General features: G+C 50.2%; 2 protein-coding genes across 3 annotated transcripts; one reads left to right on the forward strand and one right to left on the reverse strand.

Moving 5' to 3' along the window:
- Positions 1–383: 383 nt before the first annotated feature.
- Positions 384–10,139, forward strand: LOC119820923 (isochorismatase domain-containing protein 2A). Of its 2 annotated transcripts, none has more exons than XM_042055535.1 (7): positions 384–451; positions 5,006–5,072; positions 7,134–7,274; positions 7,400–7,609; positions 7,724–7,794; positions 7,876–7,993; positions 8,597–8,656. In XM_042055535.1, exons 3-7 carry the CDS (start codon positions 7,137–7,139, stop codon positions 8,615–8,617), a joined length of 558 nt encoding a protein of 185 aa, XP_041911469.1. In that variant the 5' UTR covers positions 384–451; positions 5,006–5,072; positions 7,134–7,136; the 3' UTR covers positions 8,618–8,656. The 2 variants fall into 2 exon arrangements, with proteins under 2 accessions (XP_041911469.1, XP_041911468.1); XM_042055534.1 differs by lacking the exon at positions 8,597–8,656 and adding an exon at positions 9,753–10,139 and having other exon boundaries at positions 389–451.
- A 942-nt stretch (positions 10,140–11,081) lies between these two features.
- Positions 11,082–18,537, reverse strand: C8H19orf85 (chromosome 8 C19orf85 homolog). Its single transcript, XM_038339653.1, has 2 exons — positions 18,365–18,537; positions 11,082–11,861 (listed from the first exon to the last, which is right to left on the reverse strand). Exons 1-2 carry the CDS (start codon positions 18,535–18,537, stop codon positions 11,360–11,362), a joined length of 675 nt encoding a protein of 224 aa, XP_038195581.1. The 3' UTR covers positions 11,082–11,359.
- Between the last annotated feature and the right edge of the window lie 6,216 nt (positions 18,538–24,753).

Consider the following 24,753-nt stretch of genomic DNA (forward strand, 5'->3'; position numbering starts at 1 on the left):
CTAGGATTACATGCGGGTGCTACCACCTTAGCATGTAATAGGTTTAGAACTCCAGCAGCCTTGGAAGGGCGTAAAGCGCAGCGACCTGGCCAGGCCTCCTAGCGCGTCTCCACCCACATTCCTTGTTAGATCAGCCCTCACCGCCACTCAAGCCCTTATAGGCTCTCCATTGGTCCGATACTCTATCTTCCCGCCCCATCGTGCTTCTGCAGACCAATCATATTCTAGAATCTGACTCGCCTTAGCCGCCCCGCCCCTCGCAGGCCGCCGCAGAGGCGCGGGGCGGATTGGCTTGCTCGGGAGGGAGGGGCGGACACGTAAGGGGCGCGGACCAAGTGTCCAAAGCGGGCAAAACGGTGACTCAGCCCGGAACCTGTGAGTGTCTAGTGACGAAAGTGCGCAGAAGGCACCTGTTGGAGGGGTTGGCTGGACCCGAACCTGGTACCGCCGGGTAAGTCCAACCGCTGCTCCTTGCAGACCGGGAAACGGAAGCCTTGCCCGACAGAGGCGGGACTCCAGTTGGTGTCAGGATGGACCGTCAGGGAGGGACTCGAACCCTCCCCGGAGCTAAGTTTTGTATCAGTCCCCGGGAGAGGGCGACTCTCACCCTTATTTCTTCCAGGAAGGAAAGGATGCCCAGAGAGGGGAGTGAAACTCACTCAAGGTCACACAGCTAGGAAATCTGGGTTCCAGTAGTGTGTGCAGTGGCCACTTGCCGAATTAAACAGCCTCATCGCGATCCTTCCACAGGAGGTCACCCACCTCATCCTAGGACAGGCTTCCCCCACCGAGGACTCCTTCCAGAACCTCTACAGTGCCCTCAAATCTCTCTATCCAGACATCCCCACTCCTTCTTACACACTCTCCCCTGGTTCTTTTTCGTTGTCAAGTTGGTCATTTTCTGTCCCAAACTCTCACCCCAGGTCCCACTTCGTCTTCAAATTTTTTTCTTATAAATGAACTACAAGCATTATAAAATTGGAAGAGGCCGGGCGGTGGTGGCGCACGCCTTTAATTCCAGCACTCGGGAGGCAGAGGCAGGCGGATCTCTGAGTTCGAGGCCAGCCTGGTCTACAAGAGCTAGTTCCAGGACAGGCTCTAGAAACTACAGGGAAACCCTGTCTCGAAAAACCAAAAAAAAAAAAAAAAATGGAGCCGGGCGGTGGTGGCGCACGCCTTTAATCCCAGCACTCGGGAGGCAGAGGCAGGCGGATCTCTGAGTTCGAGGCCAGCCTGGTCTACAAGAGCTAGTTCCAGGACAGGCTCTAGAAACTACAGGGAAACCCTGTCTCGAAAACAAAAAAAAAAAAAAAAAAAAAAAAATGGAATAGAGGTTAGGGCATGGTGACACATGCTTGTAATGCCAGCACTCGGGAGATCTGAGTTTGCCAGGAGACTGAGCCAAGCCTTGGAGGCCAGCCAGGGGTACAAGGTCTTTCAAACAAACAAACAAACAAACAAGATTGCACAACTCGTAACAGGTGATCAGTGAAAAATAAATAGAAGATTTGTATAGGGTCTCCAGGTAGCAAACCAGCCTGCGGTGGTGTGGCCGAGATAGTAGTTACTGTCGTCTTCCAGGGGAGACTAGGATTACAGATGTCCACGCCCACATTTGTGTAGCCGCATTTTGTTTGTGTTTTTACAAATAAAGCTTGCCTGAAGATGGGAGTGCAGAGCTAAGCGACTAGAGGCCAGGCAGTGGTGGCACACACCTTTAGTCCCAGGATTTGGGAGTCACAAACCTTTAATCCCAGCACCAGGGAGGTGGAGACGTGGGGTGGAGAGGGTGAGGGCAGAGGAATATAAGGTGGGAAGAGACAGGAGCTCAGCTGTCGTCTGAGACAGCAGTCTGGATTCGTAGAGACAGGCTCGCCCCTTTGGTAGAGGTGAGAACACTCATGTGGCTGGCTGCGCTGCTTCTCTGACCTCTCAGCTTTCACCCTGAATATCTGACTCCGGTTTTTATTATTAAGACCGGGTAGAATTTGCGTCACACATCTGGTTGAGCTTCACTCTTCTCATACGCTGTAGACTGAACCCCACACCCCAGCCTTCTGTTTGTTTTTTTACTGGAACAAAAATCTCATTGGGTTGGCTGGGCTAGCCTTGAACTTTGGATCCTCCTGCCTCAGCCTCCCCGGGAGTAGTTAGGATGACACAAAACCCATCTTATTGAAGTTGACATGTTTTACAGATAGAATATATTACCTGCGACAGGGAGATGGCTCCCTTGGGAAAAGCCCGCACATGCTGAAAGCCAGGTAAAGCGGTCTGGCCAGACAATCAGAATCTATGTGCTTCAGCTGCAGTGAGAGACCCTGTCTCAAAAACAATAAGGTGGACAGCAGTAGAGGAGGACACTGACCTCTGACCTCCGCACACACGCGCACGCACGCGCACACACACACACACAAACAGAACACATTTCTTTTTAAGATTCACTTAATATTTTTATTTACGTGTGTGTTCCTGCATGGATTTTATGCACAGTACGTGCACGCAGGTGCCCATGGAGGCCAGAGGGCATTGTCTCCTAGAGCCAGAGTTGCAGGAGGTTTTGAGCCACCCATATGTGGGTGCTAGGAACCAAACCTGAGTCCTCATCTCTCCAGCCCCATGGGAACATATTTCTTAGGATAGACACATTGGCAGATTGTGGGGCAGGTGAGACCAAGTCTCATAGTACCCAGGCTGGCCTCGAACTCAATATATAAAGATACAAGTCTTCTCATCTCCTGCCTCCATCTGCCTGTGCCAGGATGCAGGCATGCAGCAGCATGCCCAGTTTATGCATCTTTGGGGATGAGCCCCCGGTTTTGTGTATGTTAGGCAAGCACTCCACCAACTGAGCTACAGCCCCAGCCCCTGGTTTTGTTTGTTTTATTTTTGCTTTTTGAGACAAGATCTCTCTATGTAGCCTTGACTGTCCTGGAACCCACTATGTAGACCAAGCTGTAGATCACAGAGATCTGTGTGTTTCTGCCATGTAAGTGCTGGGACCAAAGGTCTACACCACTACACCTGGCCTGAGTTCTTGTAATAACAAATATCTGCACCCTTACCACATAGCTTAAAAAAATAAGTCTGTCATTCAGCAACATCCCCCTTGGTGCCGCTCTGCTGGGTCCCCACCCCCCTCAGTGTCCCCTCTGATGGATCCTGCCTCCCTCAGTGTTCCCTCTGATGGGTCCCCACCTCCCTCAGTGCCCCTCTCTGCTGGATCCCCACCTCTCTCAGTGTCCCCTCTGCTGGGTCCCCACCTCCCTCAGTGTCCCCTCTGCTGGATCCCCACCTCTCTCAGTGTCCCCTCTGCTGGGTCCCCACCTCCCTCAGTGTCCCCTCTGCTGGGTCCTCACCTCCCTCAGTGTCCCCTCTGCTAGGTCCCCACCTCCCTCAGTGTCCCCTCTGCTGGGTCCCCACCTCCCTCAGTGTCCCCTCTGCTGGGTCCCCACCTCCCTCAGTGTCCCCTCTGCTTGGTCCCCACCTCGCTCAGTGTCCCCCCTGCTGGGTCCCCACCTCGCTCAGTGTCCCCTCTGCAGGGTCCCCACCTCACTCAGTGTCCATTCTGCTGGATCCCCACCTCTCTCAGTGTCCCCTCTGCTGGGTCCCCACCTCCCTCAGTGCCCCTCTCTGCTGGGTCCCTGTGTCCCCACACTCCACTGAATGAATAGGTGGTGACTGAGTACAAACAGATCCACACAGAGATGGTGGGGAAAAGCTGCAGAGAAAGCCCAATGGGAACCCCCAGTTCTGTAGCAGTTAGAGGACCCAGCACCAACACAGCTTCCTAGGAACACTGACTGACGCGTGCCATGGCTTGCGAAACCTCCAACCCTGTGGGTGTACAGACACTAGCGGGAAGCCCTTTGGCACACAGCTTTCTCTCTTGTCAGAGTGTTACTGGGCAGGTGACTTCACCTTACCTCTTCTTTGTTTTTTTTTTTTTTTTTTTTTTTTTTTTTTTTTTTTTTTGGTTTTTTCGAGACAGGGTTTCTCTGTGGCTTTGGACTCTTCTTTGTTTTAAATTGTGGGAAATTACCTATAAAATAAACTTGTCTACTTGTCTGGGGAGATGGCTCATTCAGCCAAGTGCATGCTGTACAGGCATGAACACCATGTAGAAAGCCAGCGTGGGTTCAGATCCCTGGCCCTGATAGAAATGGCTGGGCATGGTGGCATGTACTTGTTGCCCCACATTGGAGGGCAGAGAGATTCTGGCTTAGTGAGAGACCTTGTCTAAGGCAATAAAATGAAGAGCAGTAGAGGAAGATACTGGATATCCTGCTGCAGCCACACAGGCATGCACATGCACTCGTGTGCACGCGCACATGCACTCGTGTGCACGCGCACATGCACTCGTGTGCACGCGCGCGCACAGACACACACACACGTGACAAAGTGGACAGCACCTCTGGCCTCCACAAGTGGCATGTATGTGTACGCCCACATTGTCTCGGCACCCCGCCCCCACAGATAAAAAAATGGCTAGGACAGGCAAAGCCATAGGCTCACCCAGCCAGGGGTGGGGAGGGAGGGGTTTGAGGTGACTGCTAATGGATGTAGGATTTCTTCTTGCAGCCATGAAGATGCCCTGTACCTAGGTTAATGGTGATGGGCACACACATAAATGTGCCCTCTGTGCATTTAACCTTCAATTTTGTTGTAAAATTTTTATTAATTTTGTGTTGTTTAATAGTCTTCATTTTTATTTTAAAATTATTATTTTATTTTGCATGTGTGGGTGGTTTACTTGCATGTATGGCAGTATGACATCTGTGGCTGGTGTCTGCAGGGGCCAGAAGAGGCCATTGAATCCCTCGGAACTGGAGTTACAGATGGTTGTGAGCTTCCACATGGGTGCCGGGAATCAAACCCAAGTCCTCTGCAAGAGCAGCCAGAGCTCTTAACTGCTGAGCCATCTATCCAGTTCCTTCATTGGCTTTTTAAGACAAAGTCTTATTCCATATTCCTAGTTGGCCTGGAGCTCTCTTTTTAATTCCAGGCTGGCCTTGAACACTCAGCCTCCTGAGTGCAGAAATTACAGTCATGGGTCATTCTGGACATTTCCTGTGAGTAGTCTCATGGCCCTTCTTAGGGACCATTTACGCTGAATACCGCACTTTTGGGCTTTGCCAGAGTGGTAGTGCCTGGTAGAGCTTCATTGTGACTGGGTGATATGCCATCATGTGGGTAGCTTTCCGAGTCCCAGCAGGAGGTTCAGCAACAGTAGTTGTTGTTGGTGATGGTGGTTATTTGTTTTGAGACAGGGTTTCTCTGTGTAGCCCTTGGCTGTCCTGGAACTCACTCTGTAGACCAGGCTGGCCTCAAACTCACAGAGATCCGCCTGCCTCTGCCTCCAGAGTACTGGGATTAAAGACATGTACCACCACTGCCCTCAGCAACAGTGTTTTATACGTGGGTAAACTGAGGCTGGCATGCAACTGTTGAGCTTTCTGGAAGCCTGGCTTTAAGGGTCTCAAAGAGCCTGACATGGTGGCATGTGCTTATTAGCCAGAGCTACATAGCTTTTTTTTTTAATCTCAAAGATAATGTCCCAGATCTGTGTGCTTGGGCAGGTTACCTTACTGCTTAGACCTCAGTTTCCCCAGGGGTGGAGGCCTCAGTGAGCGCCACTAGTGACAGGTGAGACTGAGGAAGCCACTTGTTGACATTGTACAACCTTTGTGCAGAAGGAGAGAGCTGGGGAGGGCGTCCTGGGGGGGACACGGAGGGGGGGCTGAGGCAGGTATCTGTGCTCGGATCTAAAACAGGGAGGAGGGAGAGAGGAAGGGAGGAAGGAGGGAGGGAGAGAAGGAGAGAAGGAAGGAGAGAGGGAGGGAAGGAAAAAGGGAGGGAGGGAGAGAAGGAGGGAGCAAATCTCAGGCCAATGACAGCAGACAGAAAGGCCTAGAGGTGGGAGCAGGAGCACAAGGTACAGGGACCACAAAACCAAGTGAGGGAACCCTGGATGAGTTTGAACCTCATCCCCGGGTGCATCGTGCAAAGCTCCAGTGATTGACCTTACTGGGGCAGCAAGGGCATGAAGAAAAGGAAGGTACAGGGATACACAAACACGAACATGCGGCTGGGTGGCCTGGGCTATGTAATATCTAATGAAGAAGCTCCAGCATCACCCTGCCTCACAACCTGAGGATCTTTATTATCTCCAGCTGAACAGGGAGGCGGTTGTGGCATACAGATAAACAAGGGGGCGGGGGTGTTGGATAGGGATGCACAAAGAGGCAGGTTTAGCTGGCTGGAGTAGGAGCAGTCTCCATAGGCAGGGGAGCAGTCTCTGTAGGCAAGGGGCAGTTTCCGTAGGTAGGGGGGAGTCTCCGTAGGCAGGGGGCAGTCTTTGAAGGCAGGGGGCAGTCTCTGTAGGTAGGGGGTAGTCTCCGTAGGTAGGGGGAGTCTCTGTAGGTAGGGGGAAGTCTCTGTAGGCAGGGGGCAGTCTCCGTAGGTAGGGGGCAGTCTCTGTAGGCAGGGGGCAGTCTCTGTAGGTAGGGGAGAGTCTCCGTAGGCAGGAGGCAGTCTCTGTAGGTAGGGGGCAGTCTCTGTAGGCAGGGGGCAGTCTCCGTAGGTAGGGGGCAGTCTCCTTAGGCAGGGGGCAGTCTCTGTAGGTAGGGGGCAGTCTCTGTAGGTAGGGGGGAGTCTCCTTAGGCAGGGGGCAGTCTCTGTAGGTAGGGGGCAGTCTCCGTAGGCAGGGGGCAGTCTCTGTAGGTAGGGGGGAGTCTCCTTAGGCAGGGGGCAGTCTCTAGGTAGGGGTAGTCTCCGTAGGCAGGGGGCAGTCTCTGTAGGCAGGGGGCAGTCTTTGAAGGCAGGGGGCAGTCTCCTTAGGCAGGGGGCAGTCTCTCTAGGCAGGGGGCAGTCTCCTTAGGCAGAGGGCAATCTCTGTAGGGAGGGGGCAGTCTCGTCCTGGGTGGGGGAACAAAGCAGTGGTGGACATTTCTGCACACACTGTCAGTATTCCCACTCAGGTCTGAAGAAGGATCTGTCGATTTCCCATGGGTCTGAGGGTTTGATTTTTGTCATGGTCGTGAGCATGCCAATAGTTCCCATTCACGGAAGACTTCCCTTGAATGCCTACAATCCCACCTGATCCTGCCTACTGTCCCTCCTACCACCCCCAGACCATGGCAGCAGCCAGGGCTAGCCTGGGCCGGATCCTCCCAGAGTCCTCCGTCCTGTTCCTGTGTGACATGCAGGAGAAGTTCCGTCCCAGCATAGCCTATTTCCCTCAGATCGTGTCGGTGGCTGCTCGAATGCTCAAGGTACCAACTACCTCCGTCTTGCAAGACCCAGGGGTTCAGGCCCAAGCCCTCCTCCCCCAGACCCAGGAATCAGGTCCGCAGCCCTCATCCTTGGGATCCAGCCCTATGTGTCCTTTCTCATGTAGGTGGCCCGGCTGTTAGATGTCCCTGTCTTGCTGACGGAGCAGTACCCACAAGGCCTGGGTCCCACAGTTCCAGAGCTGGGCGCTCAGGGCATTAGGCCAGTGAGTAAGACGTGCTTCAGCATGGTGCCTACCTTACAGAAGGAGCTGGATGGCCGGCCCCAGCTGCGCTCGGTGCTGCTCTGTGGCATTGAGACCCAAGTCTGCATCTTGGTGAGACCCTGCCTGTCCCCTGGGTTCCCCATTTTTACCTCCTGGCCCTCCCTCCTTCCCTGGGGTGCTGGCTGAGCCTCCTCTGGGTCTGGACCTGGACCTCTCTGCTCTTAGAACACGGCCCTGGACCTCCTGGACCGGGGACTGCAGGTCCACGTGGTGGTGGACGCCTGCTCTTCTCGAAGGTGAGACAGTCTCAGTGGGGGTGGCCCCTGCTATGTATGTCAGGCACACTACAGCATGGATGCCTGCCCTCTTTCCTGTAGCCAGGTCGACCGGCTGGTGGCGCTGGCCCGCATGAGGCAGAGTGGGGCTTTCCTCTCCACCAGCGAGGCACTCATTCTGCAGCTTGTGAGGGACGCTGCCCACCCCCAGTTCAAGGAGGTAAAGGGCCCTTTGGGCTTCTGTGAATAGAAGGATACTTCCTATTTGAGAAAGGGTCTCCTGTGTGCCAGGCTGTCCTAGGACACACCGTGTGGCCAAGGGCGGCTTTAAACTCGCGCTGTTTGTGTCTTTGCCTCCTGTGCTAGGATTACAGCCACTACATCCAGCTGGCTTTTCTTTTTAGAACTCTGTATAGGGCTTCCTATTTTATTTATAATTTATACGAGGGGGGGGGGAAGGGAGGGAGGGAGAGCGCATGCGTGTGTGTGTGTGTGTGTGTGTGTGTGTGTGTCAGAGTTCAACGTGAGGGAGTCAGTTCTCTCCTTCACCCATGCTGGGTCCCAGGAGCCCATGTTCACTGAAGCATTTTGCTAGCCCTGGTCCTTTCTGGTTGTTTGTTGCTGTTTCATTGGTTGCTTTTGTTTTTGACTTTTTTCCCTTTGAAACAGTCTGTAGTCCCAACTCATGGGAATTTCCTGCCTCAGCCTCCTGAGCGCTAGGATTACAGCTGTGCACATTATGCCGTACTGAAAAGTAGCATTTCTTTTCTTCTCTTTTCTTTTTTCTTTCTTTTTTTATTTATTTTTGTTTGCTTGTTTTTAGAAACAGGGTTTCTCTGTATAGCTTTGGAACCTGTCCTGGAACTCAGTCTGTAGACTAAGCTGGCCTCGAGCTCAGAGATCCTCCTGCCTCTGCCTCCTGAGTGCTGGGATTAAAGGTATGCACCACCACCGCCCGGCAAGAAATATTATTTCTTTTTTTTAAGATTTATTTATTTATTATGTATACAACATTCTGCCTCGATGTATGCCCGCACGCCAGAGGAGTGCGCCAGATCTCAGTACAGTGGGTGTATGTGAGCATTCACGTGTGTGTGGTGAGCATATATGTGTGTACACACATGTGGAGGCCTGAGGTTTGTGTCCAGAATCTTCCTTGATTGCTTTTCCACACGGAGGCAGGGTCTCCATGTCAGTCCTACAGCTTGAGCCTGTGGCTAGTCTCACCAGACAGCTTGTTCTGGGGGTCCCGTCTCTGCCAATTTAGGTGGGTTCTTCACACTTGGACACCGAGTCACCCCCTCAGCCCATCTCCAGAGGAGCCTTTCTTTTTCCTTTATTATTATCTGTGTAGCTGTGGAACCTGTCCTGGAACTTGCTCTGTAGACCAGACTGGTCTTGACTTCTCAGAGATCCGCCTGCCTCTGCCTCCCAAGTGTTGGGATTAAAGACGTGCACCACCACCACCTGACCTATTTTGCTATTTTTTTTGAAGATTTAGTTATTAAGTATATAGTATTCTGTCTGCATGTATACCTGCATGCCAGAAGAGGGCACAAGATATCATTATAGATAGTTGTGAGCTACCATGTGGTTGCTGGGAATTGAACTCAGGACCTCTGGAAGAGCAGCCAGTGCAATTGATCACTGGGTCATCTCTCCTACCCCAAGGAAAACTCTTTTAGGAGAGTAGTTGGCTGGGGGAAAGAGGCTGCCATGAGGACCAGGGAGATGGGCAAATTATTATTATTATTATTATTATTATTATTATTATTATTATTATTATTATTATTGAGACAGGGTTTCTCTGTAGCTTTGGAGCCTGTCCTGGAACTAGCTCTTGTAAACCAGGCTGGCCTCGAACTCACAGATATTCTCCTGCCTCTGCCTCCCAAGTGCTGGGATTAAAGGCGTGCGCCACCACTGCCCAGTGAGATGGGCGATTCTTGACCTCTGACCCAGACCTTCTCTGCCTACAGATCCAGAAGATCATTAAGGAGCCAGTCCCAGACAGTGGGCTGCTGGGCCTCTTCCAAGGCCAGAACCCCCTCTTGCTGAACTCCAGACCCTGACTTTAGGGGGAAGCATCCTTTTCCCTCATCTCTGAATCCCAGGAGACCACCCTGAGGCCTCCCCGGTGGGAGGGGAGGGGTGGCTATGCCTCCTGCTTGAACAACTGGACTTAGAAATGCAAATGAGACTTCTGAGTGTGGAAGGGGTGGGGGCAGGGGGTTGACTGAGGAGAGGTGGATGAGGGACTCAGCTCAGGTCCACCTCATGAGATGGAAAAATCAAGAAAGGGCAGAGAAGTGTCACAGACTTGGACCCCAGACTCCGAATAAACGTTGATGTGACTGTGCACTAAACCGTTATTGGGTTTGTGGGGCATCACAGTGGCTCCTGGGGTGTGCAAGTTGGGGAAGAAAATGAGGTGAAGTGAGGAGAAGGGCTAGCCACTACCCCTGGCCAGTTTGGAGTCTGAGCCTGCCTTCCAACCGCCCAGATATCTGGACCCCACTCCCTGCAGCTCCTGTGGGAGGGAGAAATCGTAGGCCTCCCTTCTAGGCCTGAGAGCTGGAGGACTGGACAGCAACCCCACCCCCACCCCAGGCCATCTCCCAAACCCAAGACTGTGTCTTGGACAAAGAGACACACGGGCATACACACAGGAAGGCAAGACCTGCCATGGTCAGGACAGGAAGACTAGGAGAGCGAGCGAGGCGTGATGGCGCACGCCTTTAATCCCAGCATTCCGGAGGCAGAGGCAGGTGGATCTCTGTGAGTTCGAGACCAGCCTGGTCTACAGAGTGAGTTCCAGGACAGGCTCCAAACTTATACAGAGAAACCCTGTCTCAGAACCACCTCCCCGCCCCAAGATCCCCAAATAAAAACTAGGTCCAAATTCTCCCCAGCTCAGAACCCCCAGTCACACTGGCCAGCCTTAGTCCCCAGAGTCCCACCTCAGTGGCTTTGCTGTTCCTGCTCCTGGATCCCATGCCTTCCTACAGCTTGCTTCCGCTCGGCGTCTGAGACCACACTGATCGATTGATGTCCAGGAGCCAATTGTCAGCAGCACATTTTATTTATATCCCAGCAGCCATTCTGATCAGAAATTGGAATTTCATCTGGTTATGGAAGCTCTCTGAGGGTTCTCATGTATTCTCTCCCCACCCCCACCCCCTGTTAGAGCGCCACAAGGTGGACTCTTGTCCACCTTTGTCTACTGCAGGGTTCTAACACCAAGAATTGGGGGACAGAGAGAGAGAGAGAGAGAGAGAGAGAGAGAGAGAGAGAGAGAGAGAGAGAGAGAGAGAGAGAGAGAGAGAGAGAGAGAGAGAGAGAGGAGAAGAGGAGAAGAGTCAGGGAGGGAAGGGGAGGGGAGGCAACCTGTGCTGGGAAGGGAGAAAGGAAAATGCATAGGCAGGGAGTGGACAGAGGTACCCAGTGAGTGTCTGGGATTGGTTTGTTTTACAGGTTTGTGGGTTCTAGGCTGGAACCTACCAGCTGAGCTGTACATCTCAGGTCTGTCAAGAGGGGAGAGTTTGGTTGGACCTGAGATGGGTCGGGCCTGTGTCTCGAATAGGTTTCAAAGGGTCCCCCAGCCATCCAGAATTCCTCTAGGATCCCAGGCACAAGGTTCCTCCCAACTGTCCACCCAGCCCCAGCCTAGAGCTGTAGGCTCCAGACTTCCCCCGTGGGCATTCTGGGGAGGGGGCAGAGGATTGGAGAACCTTGGAACCTGCATTGGGGTTGGGTCTCTCTGGTTTCCTGGGCCTGGAGTATGAGAGGTGAATTCAGACGCCTCCTGGGGTGTCTGGCAGAGGTCTTCAGTAGCCACCAGGGGACACGCAGGAGTGAGCAGAATGTCGTCAAAGAGGTCAAGGGTCGAGGTGTCCAGAGCAGCTAGACTTAGGCTGGGGCCGTTGTCGTGGGGCACTTCCACAGGGGCCTCAGCACAGGCCACCCCCAGGAAGGGGGATGGAGGCGGTGGAGGTGGTCTTCTGGGTGGTGGTCTCTGGGGAGGCGCTGTTTGGGACAGGATGGACAGGGCCAGGTGCTGGGTGGCGGCTTGAATCTTGGCAAACTGCCTGGGGGTGGGGGAAGAGAGAGGGAGAGGGAGAGAGAATTTCAGCTTTGCCTGCAAAAGTCCTCTCTTCTAGTTATCCCCGGCGTTACCCAGAGATACTGTTCCTTCTTTTCAACCCCCCCTTCTTTTTCCTCCAGGCTCATTTCCTGGCCCCTGCCGTCATTTTCTTGAGTCTGGCAAGTCAATATGTCTTCTCAGGAAGGTTTTGATTGCTGTAGGGTTGTGCACTGCACATCCTGACGGTGAAGATTTATTATCGCCCTATTCCAATATATAAAAACGAACCGTCTCGGGGGAAGAGTGCCTTTCCAATCAATAATTGCAAAGGGAGCCGTGGGCCGGCATGCACCACCGTGTTGAGTGTGCATCCTACAGTGCTGCCCACTCCCTGTGTCTCTTGCCAGAAGCTAAGACACTGATGTCTCCTGGCACTTCCAGCCCTCAGCATCACATGGGTGGCTTTCATAAACAACTGGGGCGGAACTGTGCCCCCAAATTCTTTTATTTCTAAAAATTAAATTTTATGTAACTTAAAAAACCCATCTATTTATTTTGTGTGTATGTTCCCTCCACCTCCTTTCCTGCCCCTCTCTCCACACCACACACGAAGGTCAGAGCACTGCTTTATATGGATTTTGTTTTAAAAACTTCTTTAAATGTGTATGTATTTATGGGAGTGTGCCTGGTTGCCTGTAGAGGCCAGAAGAGGGTTACAGGTAGTGGCGAGCCATCTGGCATGTGCTGAGAGCTGCATCCAGCCCTGGAAGAGCAGGAGGGTGTTTTTAACCAGAGCCATCTCTTCAGCCCTGTTCCTGATAGTTGACTCAATAAGTCAGACTTGGCTGCACGTGTCTCTACATGCTGAGCTGTCTAGCTGGCCTGCAGTGGCTAATCTGTATATATGTGTATTCTGTGAGTGTCGGTCGAGACAGGAAAACTAGAAACGGACCGTGAGAGGAGAAATGTGGCTCTAAGGGAGGGAGCTGAGGAGAGTAGCAACACCTGAGCTACAGAAGGGGCAGGACAGTGCACGACTGTGGGTGGACGGGTATGAGTGAGCCTGGGGCACGGGGTCACGGAGACGAGGGGGAGGAACAAGGAGGGTGGGACCAGCACAAACTGAGTGTGTGTGGAAATGCCACCGATGGGCTGGAGAGCTGGCTTGGGCTCACAGCGCAGGCTGCTCTACTAGAGGACCTGGATTCCATCCCCAGCACAACTATTACATGGAGGTTCATAGGCATTGTCAATGCCAGTCCCAAGGGAGATGACGCCCTCTTTTGGCCTCTGAGGGCACAACATGGTGTGTGGTGCACAGACACACAAGCAGCGAAACACATAAAATAAAAAATAAATCTTTAAAACCCCACAAGGAAACCAGTTACTTTGTATACTAATTTAATTTGTATACTATTTTTTGAAATTAAATTTTAAAAGAGAAGGGAATAGCCACACCTGCAATAAAGAGTCTACACACAAGACTGACTGATTTACACATTAGGATGTTGCAGACTCAAGAGACAAACCATTCCAGGCTAGCTTAGTTCTGTTAATAACCATTCATAGCAGGTGCTGGGCTCATGCCTGTAGTCCCAGCACTGGAAAATGGAGGCAGGAGGATCAAGCATCCAGTGTCATCCTTGGTCACATATTGAATTTGGAGACAGCCTGGGCTATATGAGATCCCACATCAACAAAGTAAGAATTCCAGAGACAGAAAAGAGAGGGAGATATGGAGAAAGGGAAGGAGGGAGAAGGGGGAAGGGAGGGAGGGAGGGAGAGAAAGAGAGAGAGAGGGGATATTAAATAATAATCCAAAATCAGATGAGCACAGTGCTACATATGTAATCTCAATTTTCTTGGAGGCTAAAGCAGGAGAATTAGTGGCTGTTTGAGATAAATCTGGCTCACATAACATGTACCAGGACAAAGAAATACTCTATCTCAAAATAACAGCAACAACAGCCCACACACGTGTGCGTGCGCGCACACACACATGCGCACACACACGTGCACACACACATGCACACACATACATAAATTCGAGGATAATTACTCCCTTACGGTTGTGAATATAACTCAGTTGGAGTGCTTTCCTAGCGTGCACAAATTCTTGGGCACCGAACACACTGGGTGTGGTGGTGCACACCTGATCAGTTGAGGCAGGGGGATCAGAAGCACACTCATCAGTGAGTGCTGACTCACTACGAATTAAGTCAGGGGCTTATTGGAGCACATGGTACACGTGTCATATGTAGCTGTCATCACTACCATCATCATTATAGCCACCGTTATTATTGTCACCATAGGCGTCATCATTGTCGCCAACATCCCCATCATACCCTCACCACATGATTATCATCACCATCACCACCATCACTGTCATTACAACTATCACCCTCAGCACCATTATTGTTATCATCACCTTCATCACCACCATCACCATCATCATCACCTTCATCACCACCATCACCATCACCACCATCATCATGGTTATCATCACCACCATCCATCATAACTGTCACTGTCATCACCATCCTGATTATCATCACCATCAGCCACATCACCACCATCACCCTATCTTCAGCACCAGTGCGCTTACCCTGGCTGAGTGTGCCCCCCTCACCTTCTCCAAGTCTTTGCACAAACCTGCTCTCTCAGCCACACTCCCTCCTAGCCCATTTCTCCTCCATAGCATTTGCCACCTTCCAATGAAGCCTAACTTTTAAAGTCTAGGTAAAAACTTAGGTAACGTAAAATTCACTGTTTTGCTTGTTTTGAGACAGGGTCTGTGCATAGCCCAGGCCGGACTTGAAATCCTTGTGTAGCAGAGGATGACCCTGAATTCCTGATTTTCTTACCCCATTGAACTGGCGTGGTGGTGGACACTGGTGACTCCAGAGGTTTGAGGCAGAAGGATCAGGATCAGGAGTTCAAGGTCATCCTTTGCTATATAATTGAGTTTGAGGCCAGCCTGGGACACGCAAGACCCTTTGTCAAAAAAAGGGGGGTCAGTTAATCCACGGGTGTTCAGGATACTCTGGTCACCCTGCCTCCACCTCCTGGGTGCTGTGATCACAGGCTGCTGACCATGCTTGGCTTCACACTGTGGTGAGGACGCAACCTGAGCTTCATTCATGCTAAGCAAGCATGGCATAAGGTTGGCACAAAATGGTTTCAGTTTTGTGTTATTGCAACGGTGAAGTTCGATATTGGGATACATTGTTAACAAATGCGGTTATGTGAAACATCGTTTCTACCCACACTTGTCGCTTTATGTTATTTTTGCTAATTGACTCTGTATAGTTTTTTTAAAAAATATTTATTTATTAAGTATACAGTATTCTGTCTGCTTGCATGCCTGCAGGCACCAGACCTCATTACAGATGGTTGTGAGCCACCATGTGGTTGCTGGGAATTGAACTCAGGACCTTTGGAAGAGCAGGCAATGCTCTTAACCTCTGAGCCATTTCTCCAGCCCCAACTCTATATAGTTTTTATACTATGGAAAAGACACCATACAGAAAGCAAATGTGAGTGGGTTTTTTTTTTTAATCCGAGTACAAAATAAAGCAGAAGAGATGATTTAAAAGATCAACAATGCATTTTGCCCAGGAACTTCTAAGGAACAAACAGGCCCATGGTGGCTCAAGAAGATGGGTTGCAGGGTGTGGTGACACACACCTTTGCACTCACCTTTGATCCCAGTACTTGGGAAGCAGAGACAGGTGTATCTCTGGAATTCAAAGCCAGCTTGGTCTACAGAGTGAGTTCCAGTACAGTCAGGGCTACACAGAGACAGACACCCTGTCTCAAAAAGGAGGGTGGGGGGCTGGAAAGATGTCTCAGCAGTTAAGAGCACTGCCTGCTCTTCCGGAGGTCCTGAGTTTTAAGCTACCACGTGGTGACTCACAATCATCTGTAATGAGATCTGGTGCCCTCTTCTGGAATGCAGGAATACATGTAGGCAGAACACTGTACACATAATAAATGACATCTTTGGAAAAAATCATACATGGAAATGTTTGAAAAAGTGGCAGTCAGTTGTGGAGCACATATGAGTGTAGTTACCCCTGGAGGCCAGAAGAGGGCGTCAGATCTCCAGTGTGGGTGGTGGGAACTGAAGGTGGAGGGCTTCAGATCTCCCATGTAAGTGGTGGGAACTGAACGTGTGTTCAGTGCTCCCTCTCAGCCCCTGAGCCGGCTCTCCACCCCTTCAAGATTGGATTTTTATACTACAGGAATGATGATGATGATGATGATAATAAACCCTTATTTTTCTTTGGCAAAAATGTGTTGATCGTTATGGTTCCTATTTTGAATAAAAACGATGTGTTTTTTTATGTGTACACAGCATACACCAATTTAAAAATAAATGTAAAAATACCATACATAACAATATTTCTCAACCTTCCTTATGCTGTGACCCTTTAATATAGTTCCTCATGTTGTGGTGACCCCAATCATGAGTTTATTTTCATTGATACTTCATAACTGTAATTTTGCTATTGTTATGAATCAGAATGTAAATGTCTTATATGTAGGATATCTGATATCTGACCCCTGTGAAAGGGTCATTCGGAACCCACAGATTGAGAAACTTGAAAAAGTGGCAGTCAGTTGTCCAGAGGTCAGGTGACTACAGCAGATGAGGTAGAACCTCACAGCCCAATTCGTTCTTGATGTAGGTGGGTCATCTGTCTAGGTGTTACTTTCATTGGTTAATAAAGAGACTGCCTTGACCTTTGCTAGGACAGAAAATTAGGTAGGCGGAGTAGACAGAACAGAATGCTGGGAAAAAAGAAGCCTAGTCAGTCAGTTGCCATGCTTCTCCTCTCCAAGACAGACGCAGGTTAAGATCTTTCCTGGTGGGACTGGAGAGATGGCTCAGAGGTTAAGAGCACGGACTGCTCTTCCGGAGGTCCTGAGTTCAATTCCCAGCAACCACATGGTGGCTCACAACCATCTGTACTGAGATCTGGTGCCCTCTTCTGGCCTGCAGGTATGGAGGCTGAACACTGTGTACATAAAAAAATAAATAAATCTTTAAAAAAAAAAAAAAAAGATCTTTCCTGGTAAGGGACCACCTCGTGGTGCTACACAGATTATTAGAAATGGGTTAAACAAGATGTGAGAGTTAGCCAATAAGAGGCTGAAACTAATGGACCACGCAGTGTTTAAAAGAATACAGTTTGTGGGCTGGAGAGATGGCTCAGTGGTTAAGAGCATTGCCTGCTCTCCCAAAGGTCCTGAGTTCAATTCCAGCAACCACATGGTGGCTCACAACCATCTGTAATGAGGTCTGGCGCCCTCTTCTGGCCTCCAGGTATACACACAGACAAAATATTGTATACATAATAAATAAATATTTTTTAAAAAAATACAGTTTGTGTGTTGTTATTTCCGGGGCTAAGCTAGCCGTGCTGGAGCTGGGTGGGAACTCAGCCCGCAGCTCCTGTCAACGCGTTCTGCTTTTGAAAACTGGAAGTTTGATGGACCTACTCGTAATGATTTAAAATACATAGTTCAAAACTGGAGTTCTAGCCACACGGTGGTGGCGCATGCCTTTAATCCCAGCACTCGGGAGGCAGAGGCAGGCAGATCTCTGTGAGTTCGAGGCCAGCCTGGTCTACAAGAGCTAGTTCCAGGACAGGCACTAAAACTACAGAGAAACCTTGTCTTGAAAATCCAAACAAAAACCAAAAAAAAAAAAAACCCTAACAAACAAACAAACAAAAAACTGGAGTTAACACACACACCTACCTTCCCATCAGGTCCCCCCTCCACGCCTGCCTTTTTGACACAAGATCTCACTATGTAGCCCAGGATAGCCTTGAACTTCATGTATAGACCAGGCTGGCATGCAACTAGCAGAAATCCTCCTGCCTCGGCCTCTGGAGTGTTAGTGTTGGGGTTATAGACCAGTGTTCACTATCTTCTACAAGCAATGTCTCTAATTAGTTCCAGGATATTCATCCCCTCCAAAGGGAACCTCTTACCTGTAACCACTGCCTCCCTCTCCCTGCCTCTGTGTGCCTGACAGTTTTGTGGGGTCTTCACGGCATCCGGCTGGATAGCTGAGGTGCACTTTCTCCTGAATCGCCTTTTCAAGGTCCATACACACGGTGGCGCCATACCCTCTCATCTATTTACTTCACTTGTGAGGTAGCCTAACCTGGCTGCAAGCTCAGTCATCCTCCTGCCTCGGTCTCACAGTCGTGTGCCACAATTCATAGCAATCCTCCTGCTTCGACCTCAGAAGTGTTAGGATTACAGTCGTGTGCCACAATGCCTGGCTCATATACTTATTTATTCAGGCCATTTCTTACCTTTTACCACAGGGACTCAGTGCAGGCTGGAGATTTCCTTGACCCTGCTCAGTGATCGGTGTTGACTGAAGCCCACAGAAGAAGGTGCATGGCAAACGCACGCTAAACGGTGCTAAATGCAGCCGAGGGGCCTCCCGGGGCCCACCCGGTGCCTCCCCTCCAGTGCCCTCCTCACCTGCAGATCTGGTTGTGTAGAAACCTCCGGTGGTTGGGCTTGCGCTTGGGGGGGCGGGTACGCCTGGGCTGCAGGGCTCGCAGGATGTGGGCTGAAGCCCCGCTCACAAAGGCGCACAACTCTCCGGGCCCTGGTTCAGAGAGCCCAGGGGCCACAGGGAATCCAGGGTGCATGGCGGTTGCTCTGCAGTCACAACGCAGATCAGGAATCAACCCCCAAACCCGGGATGGGACAGGAGGAGCATCCGGACTCAAGGTCTGGCACTGCAGAATGAGAAGCCACCCTGGCAGTTAGGGTGAGCCTCCCGCTGTGCTTGTCCCACCGCAGATGCTGGACTCCGATGTCTGCAGGTGAAGGGCTGTTATAGGAAGGCGGGGGCAGGGTGGAAAGGGCGCTCTACGCATCTCCAATATGCCCAATTAACACATAGTTGGGCCTAGGATATAAAATAGGGGCGCGTGGGTGCGGAGGCAGAGAAAAGCTCTCGGAGATAGCCAATTAAGGGGACAAAAGCCTCTTTAGCAAGGCCGGGGCAGGCGTAGAGTCAACCACAGCGATTAATGTCGAGGGCCTTTAGGAGACTTGGGGAGGGGTTTGCCGGTGGTTGGAGGAAGAGTCCAGTCTCTGAGAGGGGTGCCAGCACCTCTAGGCCAGAGTAAAGAACTCCACATCAGTCCACCACCCCAGGCTCACCCGACCCCAGGGTCTACTTCTTTTCCTGGGGCCAGAATCATGAAGAAGAAATTGAGGCCTCTGGTTTCTGGGCTGCAGGAAGGAATCTCTCTCTTCTCTCTCCTCTCTCTCTCTCTCTCTCTCTCTCTCTCTCTCTCTCTCTCTCTCTCTCTCTCTCTCTCTCTCTCTCTCTCTCACACACACACACACACACACACACACACTTAAAGAAAAAGTCTTCCTGAATTTTGTCCCACCCTGAACTCTATCCTAACCTGAACTCTGTCCGTCCCTGACTCTCTCCCACCCTGAACTCTGTCCCACCCTGAACTCCATCCGTCCCTGAACTCTGTCCGTCCCTGACTCTCTCCCACCTCTAAAACCTTCCTGACTCTCACTAGCTTCTTGGCTATCAAGCTGCCCCTCTCATTCTTGAGGTGTCGTCCCCCCTCCTCCCAGTCCTTCCCTGGGGTCCACACTTCCCTCCTCTTTCGCATCTCTGTTTTTCTCTCCCACCGTGTTGGTCTTTCTTGGCTCCTCTCAGAGTCTCTGGAGACTCCCTGTGTCTCTTCGGCTTTTATTTTTTATTTCATTTTTTTGAGACAGGGTCTTATGTAGTTCTTGGCTGACTTTGAACTTAACAAGTGTCAGGTCCCAAAGAAATCCAGCACAAGTCTGTCTCAGTAACTGTGGCTCCTCCCAGTACCTCCTGCCCCGCCCCTTACCATAGCCCCTCCCAGGGGCGTGGCTTGGCTCCTCCCCTCCCCCGCCCGCCCCAGTCTGATTCCCTACAGAACTCTGCACTTTGTCACTCTCTTGGTCCACACACTTTCTCTTGGATTCCACATGCCCCTCTCTTCACCTCTCTCTGACTCTTGCCACCCCACCCCCACCCCGCCTTACCGCTCGGTTCAATTTGGAACTTTCCAGATGCCTCTGGCTGTTCTCTATCTCATATATACAACAAAACCTTCTCACCGACCATACCTAGGAGTGGTCATGCTATTATTTTCATTCAATAGGTAGTTGAGGATGGCTCTGAACTTTCTGGTCCGCCTGCCTCCACCTTACAAGAGTACACCCCCACGCTCCATTCTCTGAATGCTCTTCACTGTTGCTCTGGCTGGCTTTCCAATCGATAGGGTCAGTTCTCTCTCTCTCTCTCTCTCTCTCTCTCTCTCTCTCTCTGTGTGTGTGTGTGTGTGTGTTATCATCTAGTGAGGCACACACAGGTTCATTTTCTCTGTTGATTTAAAGAAGTAAAAGCCAGGACAGAAACATTCCAGGATCTCCTGAGGCATCCTAGCAGAGCTGTCATGATGCAGGGAGGGGAAAATCAAGGTCCCCTGTCCTTAGTTTCATTAGTAAAAGAATTAAGAAAAGACTCGGAAGCTCAAGGACAATTTATCAGAGTTAGTAAAGGAAAACCCTTTACTAACAAGTTGCCAGGCAACGGAGGAGGGTGGAGATGATGATGATCACGGGGGTCATCCACAGGACAATAGGTAGCCACCCGGCAGGGATGAGATCTGTAGAAAAAGACCAAGGAAGCCCAAAGCCATGATTAGGGAGTTTAAGTGCATGCCTAGGCTCTGCCAGAGTCTGATGAAAAAAGAAGAAAAAGATATAAATGGTTATTAAACTTTTCCAAGAAAGGTACACAGACCCAGTTGAAGCTCCCGGTGGCTCCTGGGACTTCAGCAGTGGGTGAGAATTCAGAGATGGAAAGTATATCATCCTAAGGTGAACCTGCCTTCCTAGACCTTAAGGAAGGAGACAATGGCTTGTCTCTGTCTTCAGATACAGTCCATTCTTTACAAATCTTCATGGATGGGGGAAGGCTGGGGGATTGCTGGGAGTGTGCTCTCAGGTCTCTGGGGCGTAGAATGAAAGGTTCATAGTCCAAGGGCCAGCCAGGGGTTACCACTGCTGTAGCTAGGACAGTGCTCTTGTTAGCCCAGCTCCAGAAACTGACTTGGATTCCTTGCTCCTAGGAGCCAAGAGAAACATCCTCCACAGCTGGCCCAAGCACACACAGCTTGCATCTTGGGTATGCTCCACCAGGGGGCACTAATGTTCATGCTGATGTTGGGAGGTCCCACTCAGTTTCAGGCCCCCTTTCCTCCTGTCCCATTTTGTATGAGAATCTCCCAGGCTGGGGACCGGCTTCATGGAGTGTCTGTTGAAGTCTTGCTCATTCACAGGTACTACTGAGAATTCACCAGGCCCTCTTTCGCTGTCCCAAGGCCTCACTGTAAGCATTGCAATTCCGACCGAAAGGTATCCTGCTAGTTGGGAGCTAAAGAATACCACAAAGATACCTTAAGTGCAGCATCTTACAGCCCTGCCCTAGGGAAAGGTTTTCCCAAGGCAAATGTAACAACTCTGCTTAACCCAGCGAAAGTGTTACAGCTCTGCTGGGCTAACTAAGGGAAAGTTTCCACTGTGGAAAGAGTTAGAGTTCTGCTCAGGTCCCCCGGAGTGTAACAACTCTACCCCTCTGCTTCCGCAGAGACAATGTTACAGTTCTGCTCCACTCCATTCCCCGCCAGGCAAAGTTGTTATAGCTGGGCTCTGCTCTGGATGACGCAACAGACCTCACCAAGAGAAGAGATTTATCAGGAAGGAAGAATTCAGGTCGGGTGGTGGTGGCTCACGCCCTTAATCCCAGCACTTGGGAGGCAGAGGCAGGGGGATGAAAAAAAAATTCAGTTTTTGGTCCCAGTCTATGAGACTTCTTTTCTACCTCATGAGGTGTACCTGAGCAGAGTCTCTAGTCTACCTCTCCTCAATCAACCCTCAGTCCTGATATCAGGGTTCCTGCTTCATGAAAAAGTCTGTGGGACATTCTGCAGGATACAGAAGAAAGTGACTGACAAACTGCCAATATAGGCGGACCTGTCTTTGAAATTTCCTGCTTCATGGAAAAGTCTGATGGATACTATGGGCCTGTTGGCTCAAGATGGATGCCCCAATGGTACAGAGAAACTTTGGGTGACTGTCCAGGTAGCGAGATGTCTCTGTCAATTCTAGAGTTTTGGAAGTTGCTTACAATGAACTTATTGTTTACTTAGGTAATATTATATCCTTCTGGAGTCTTTGATGGAGTTGAAGAATTTATAACTATAGTTAGTTTTCCTTAGTTATAATAAAAGATAAAATAGATATAAATATTGTAACTTGCAATTCTTGCTTGCTAACTGTTTTGTTATATGTAATTTTACTATGCTAAAGTTAAAACCCTCCTTTTTATGTAAACAGAAAAGGGAAGGTGATGAGAGATTTCCCTCTGTATGCTGTGATTACCATTAATGAATAAAGAAATTGCTTTGGACCTATAGAAGGACAGAACTTAGGTAGGTGGGGAAAACTAAACTGAATGTTGGGAGAAAGGAGGTGGAGTCAAGAGAGAAGCCTTGTAGCCCTGCTGGAGATAAATGCTGGGAACTTTACCCAGTAAGCCACTACCACGTGGCAGTACACAGATTAATAGAAATGGGTTAAATTAATATGTAAGCATTAGCCAATAAGAAGCTAGGGCTAATGGGCCAAGCAGTGATTTAATTAATAGTTTCTGTGTGGTTATTTTGGATCTGAGCTGCCAAGTGGCCAGAATGACCAAGCGGCCTTCCCACAACAAACTGGTGCCCAGTGAAACAAGCAACCTCCTCCAACACTATCCCCCACCCCCTCCACACTCAGAAGTCTCATTTGCATTTCCAAGTCCAGTTGTTCAAGCAGGAGGCATAACCACCCCTTCCCTCCCACCGGGCAGGACTCAGGGTGGTCTCCTGGGATTCAGAGATGAGGGATAAGGATGCTCGGACTGGGTCTTTTTTTTTCCTTTTTAAATATTTATTTATTATGTATACAATATTCTGTCTGCGTGTATGCCTACAGGCCAGAAGAGGGCATCAGACCCCATTACAGATGGTTGTGAGCCACCATGTGGTTGCTGGGAATTGAACTCAGGACCTTTGGAAGAGCAGGCAATGCTCTTAACCTCTGAGCCATCTTTCCAGCTCTTGGACTGGGTCCTTAATGATCTTCTGGTCTGGGTCAGAAGTCAAGAATCGCCCACCTCTCTGGGTAGTGGTGGTGCATGCCTTTAATCCCAGCACTCAGGTGGCAGATAAAGGCAGATCTCTGAGTTCAAGGCCAGCCTGGTCTACAAAGTAAGTGTTCCGGGACAGCCAGGGCTGTTACACAGAGAAACCCTGTCTTGAAAACCACGCAAACAAACAAACAAAAAGAATTATTAGGTTATGGGAGCTTGCACTAAGGTGGGAGAGAGAAGCCCAGAAGACTAGACAATGGAGCAGGGCAGGCTCTTCCCAGGAAGACCTGGCATGAACAACGCATGGAGTGAAGTTTAAGTGGTGCCGGAAGCCCGAGGATGTTGAAGACAGCACGAGCGTAGACCATTGGGTAAAGAAAGTGGTCTGGGAGGAACGTGCTTAGACTGAGGCCATGTATGCCGCACCAATGCCCACATGATATGACGTGTCCCATGCTGCCGGTGGAGGTACAGGATTTAATGTCTGCCCTGTTGGGTTTGGGTTTTGCTTTGGTCCAGTCTCTTTTTGCAATCTTTCCAGCTCTCCAATTGGAACGGGAGTGCTTACTCTGTCCTTGTATATCAGAATCATGGAACTTGCTTTTTACTTTTCAGGGGCTCACAGCTAAGGGACTGCCTTGAATCTTGGGAGAGCCTTTGAACTTAAAAATATATCTATTTTTGTGTGTATAGTTGCTTTGCTTCCATTTATGTCTGTGCCCATGTGCCTGGTGTCTCTGGAGGTCAGAAGAGGGCAACAGGTCCCTTGGAACTGGAGTTACAGACAATGTGAGCCATCGTGTGGGTGCTGGGAATCAAAGCAGATTCTCTGGAGCAGCACCTAGTGCTCTTAAACACCAAGTCACCTTTCCAGTCCTCTTAATTTTTTTTTAAATTAATGGTCATCTGCATGGCTCATTGGGTAAAGGTCTAAACACCTAAATTCAGTCCCTGAGAGGATGAAAGGCAAGAACTGTACTAAGAAAAGTGTTTTTCTGCCAAGACTATCATGGTATACATGCGCACACACACTCTAAAGAAATAAAAGGGAAAAATTAAATTACATTTATCTCCTTATTTCATTTGTGTGTACAAGCATGTGTATGCCACACAACATGGGCTCAAGTCAGAGGACTATTTGTGGGAGCTGGTTCTCTCCTTCCACCCGATGGCTGTGATTAGACCTCAGTCATTAGACTGGGCGGCAAAAGGCCGTACCTGCCACGTTGTCTCACCAGCCCTCTGCGTGTCGTTCTTTTAGTTAAGACGGCTAATGCAGGGCTGGAGAGATGGCTCGGCAGTTAAGAGCAATAGCTGGTTTTACAGAGCAGGGTTGCAGTTCCTTGTGACCACACCAGACAGCTTGCAACTGCTTGTTGCTCTAGCTCCCGAGGATCTGACACTCTTTCGGCTTCCTCAGACACCAGGCCCACATGTGGTGCACAGACATATATGTAGACACTTGCACATACACAGAAAATAAATAAATAAATAAATAAATTTAAAAACAAACAAATCTTGGGGGCTGGAGAGATGGCTCAGAGGTTAAGAGCATTGCCTGCTCTTCCAAAGGTCCTGAGTTCAATTCCCAGCAACCACATGGTGGCTCACAACCATCTGTAATGGGGTCTGGTGCCCTCTTCTGGCCTGCAGGCATACA

Source organism: Arvicola amphibius, chromosome 8 (genome assembly GCF_903992535.2).
Source record: "Arvicola amphibius chromosome 8, mArvAmp1.2, whole genome shotgun sequence".
In the NCBI taxonomy this organism is placed as follows: Eukaryota; Metazoa; Chordata; class Mammalia; order Rodentia; family Cricetidae; genus Arvicola; species Arvicola amphibius.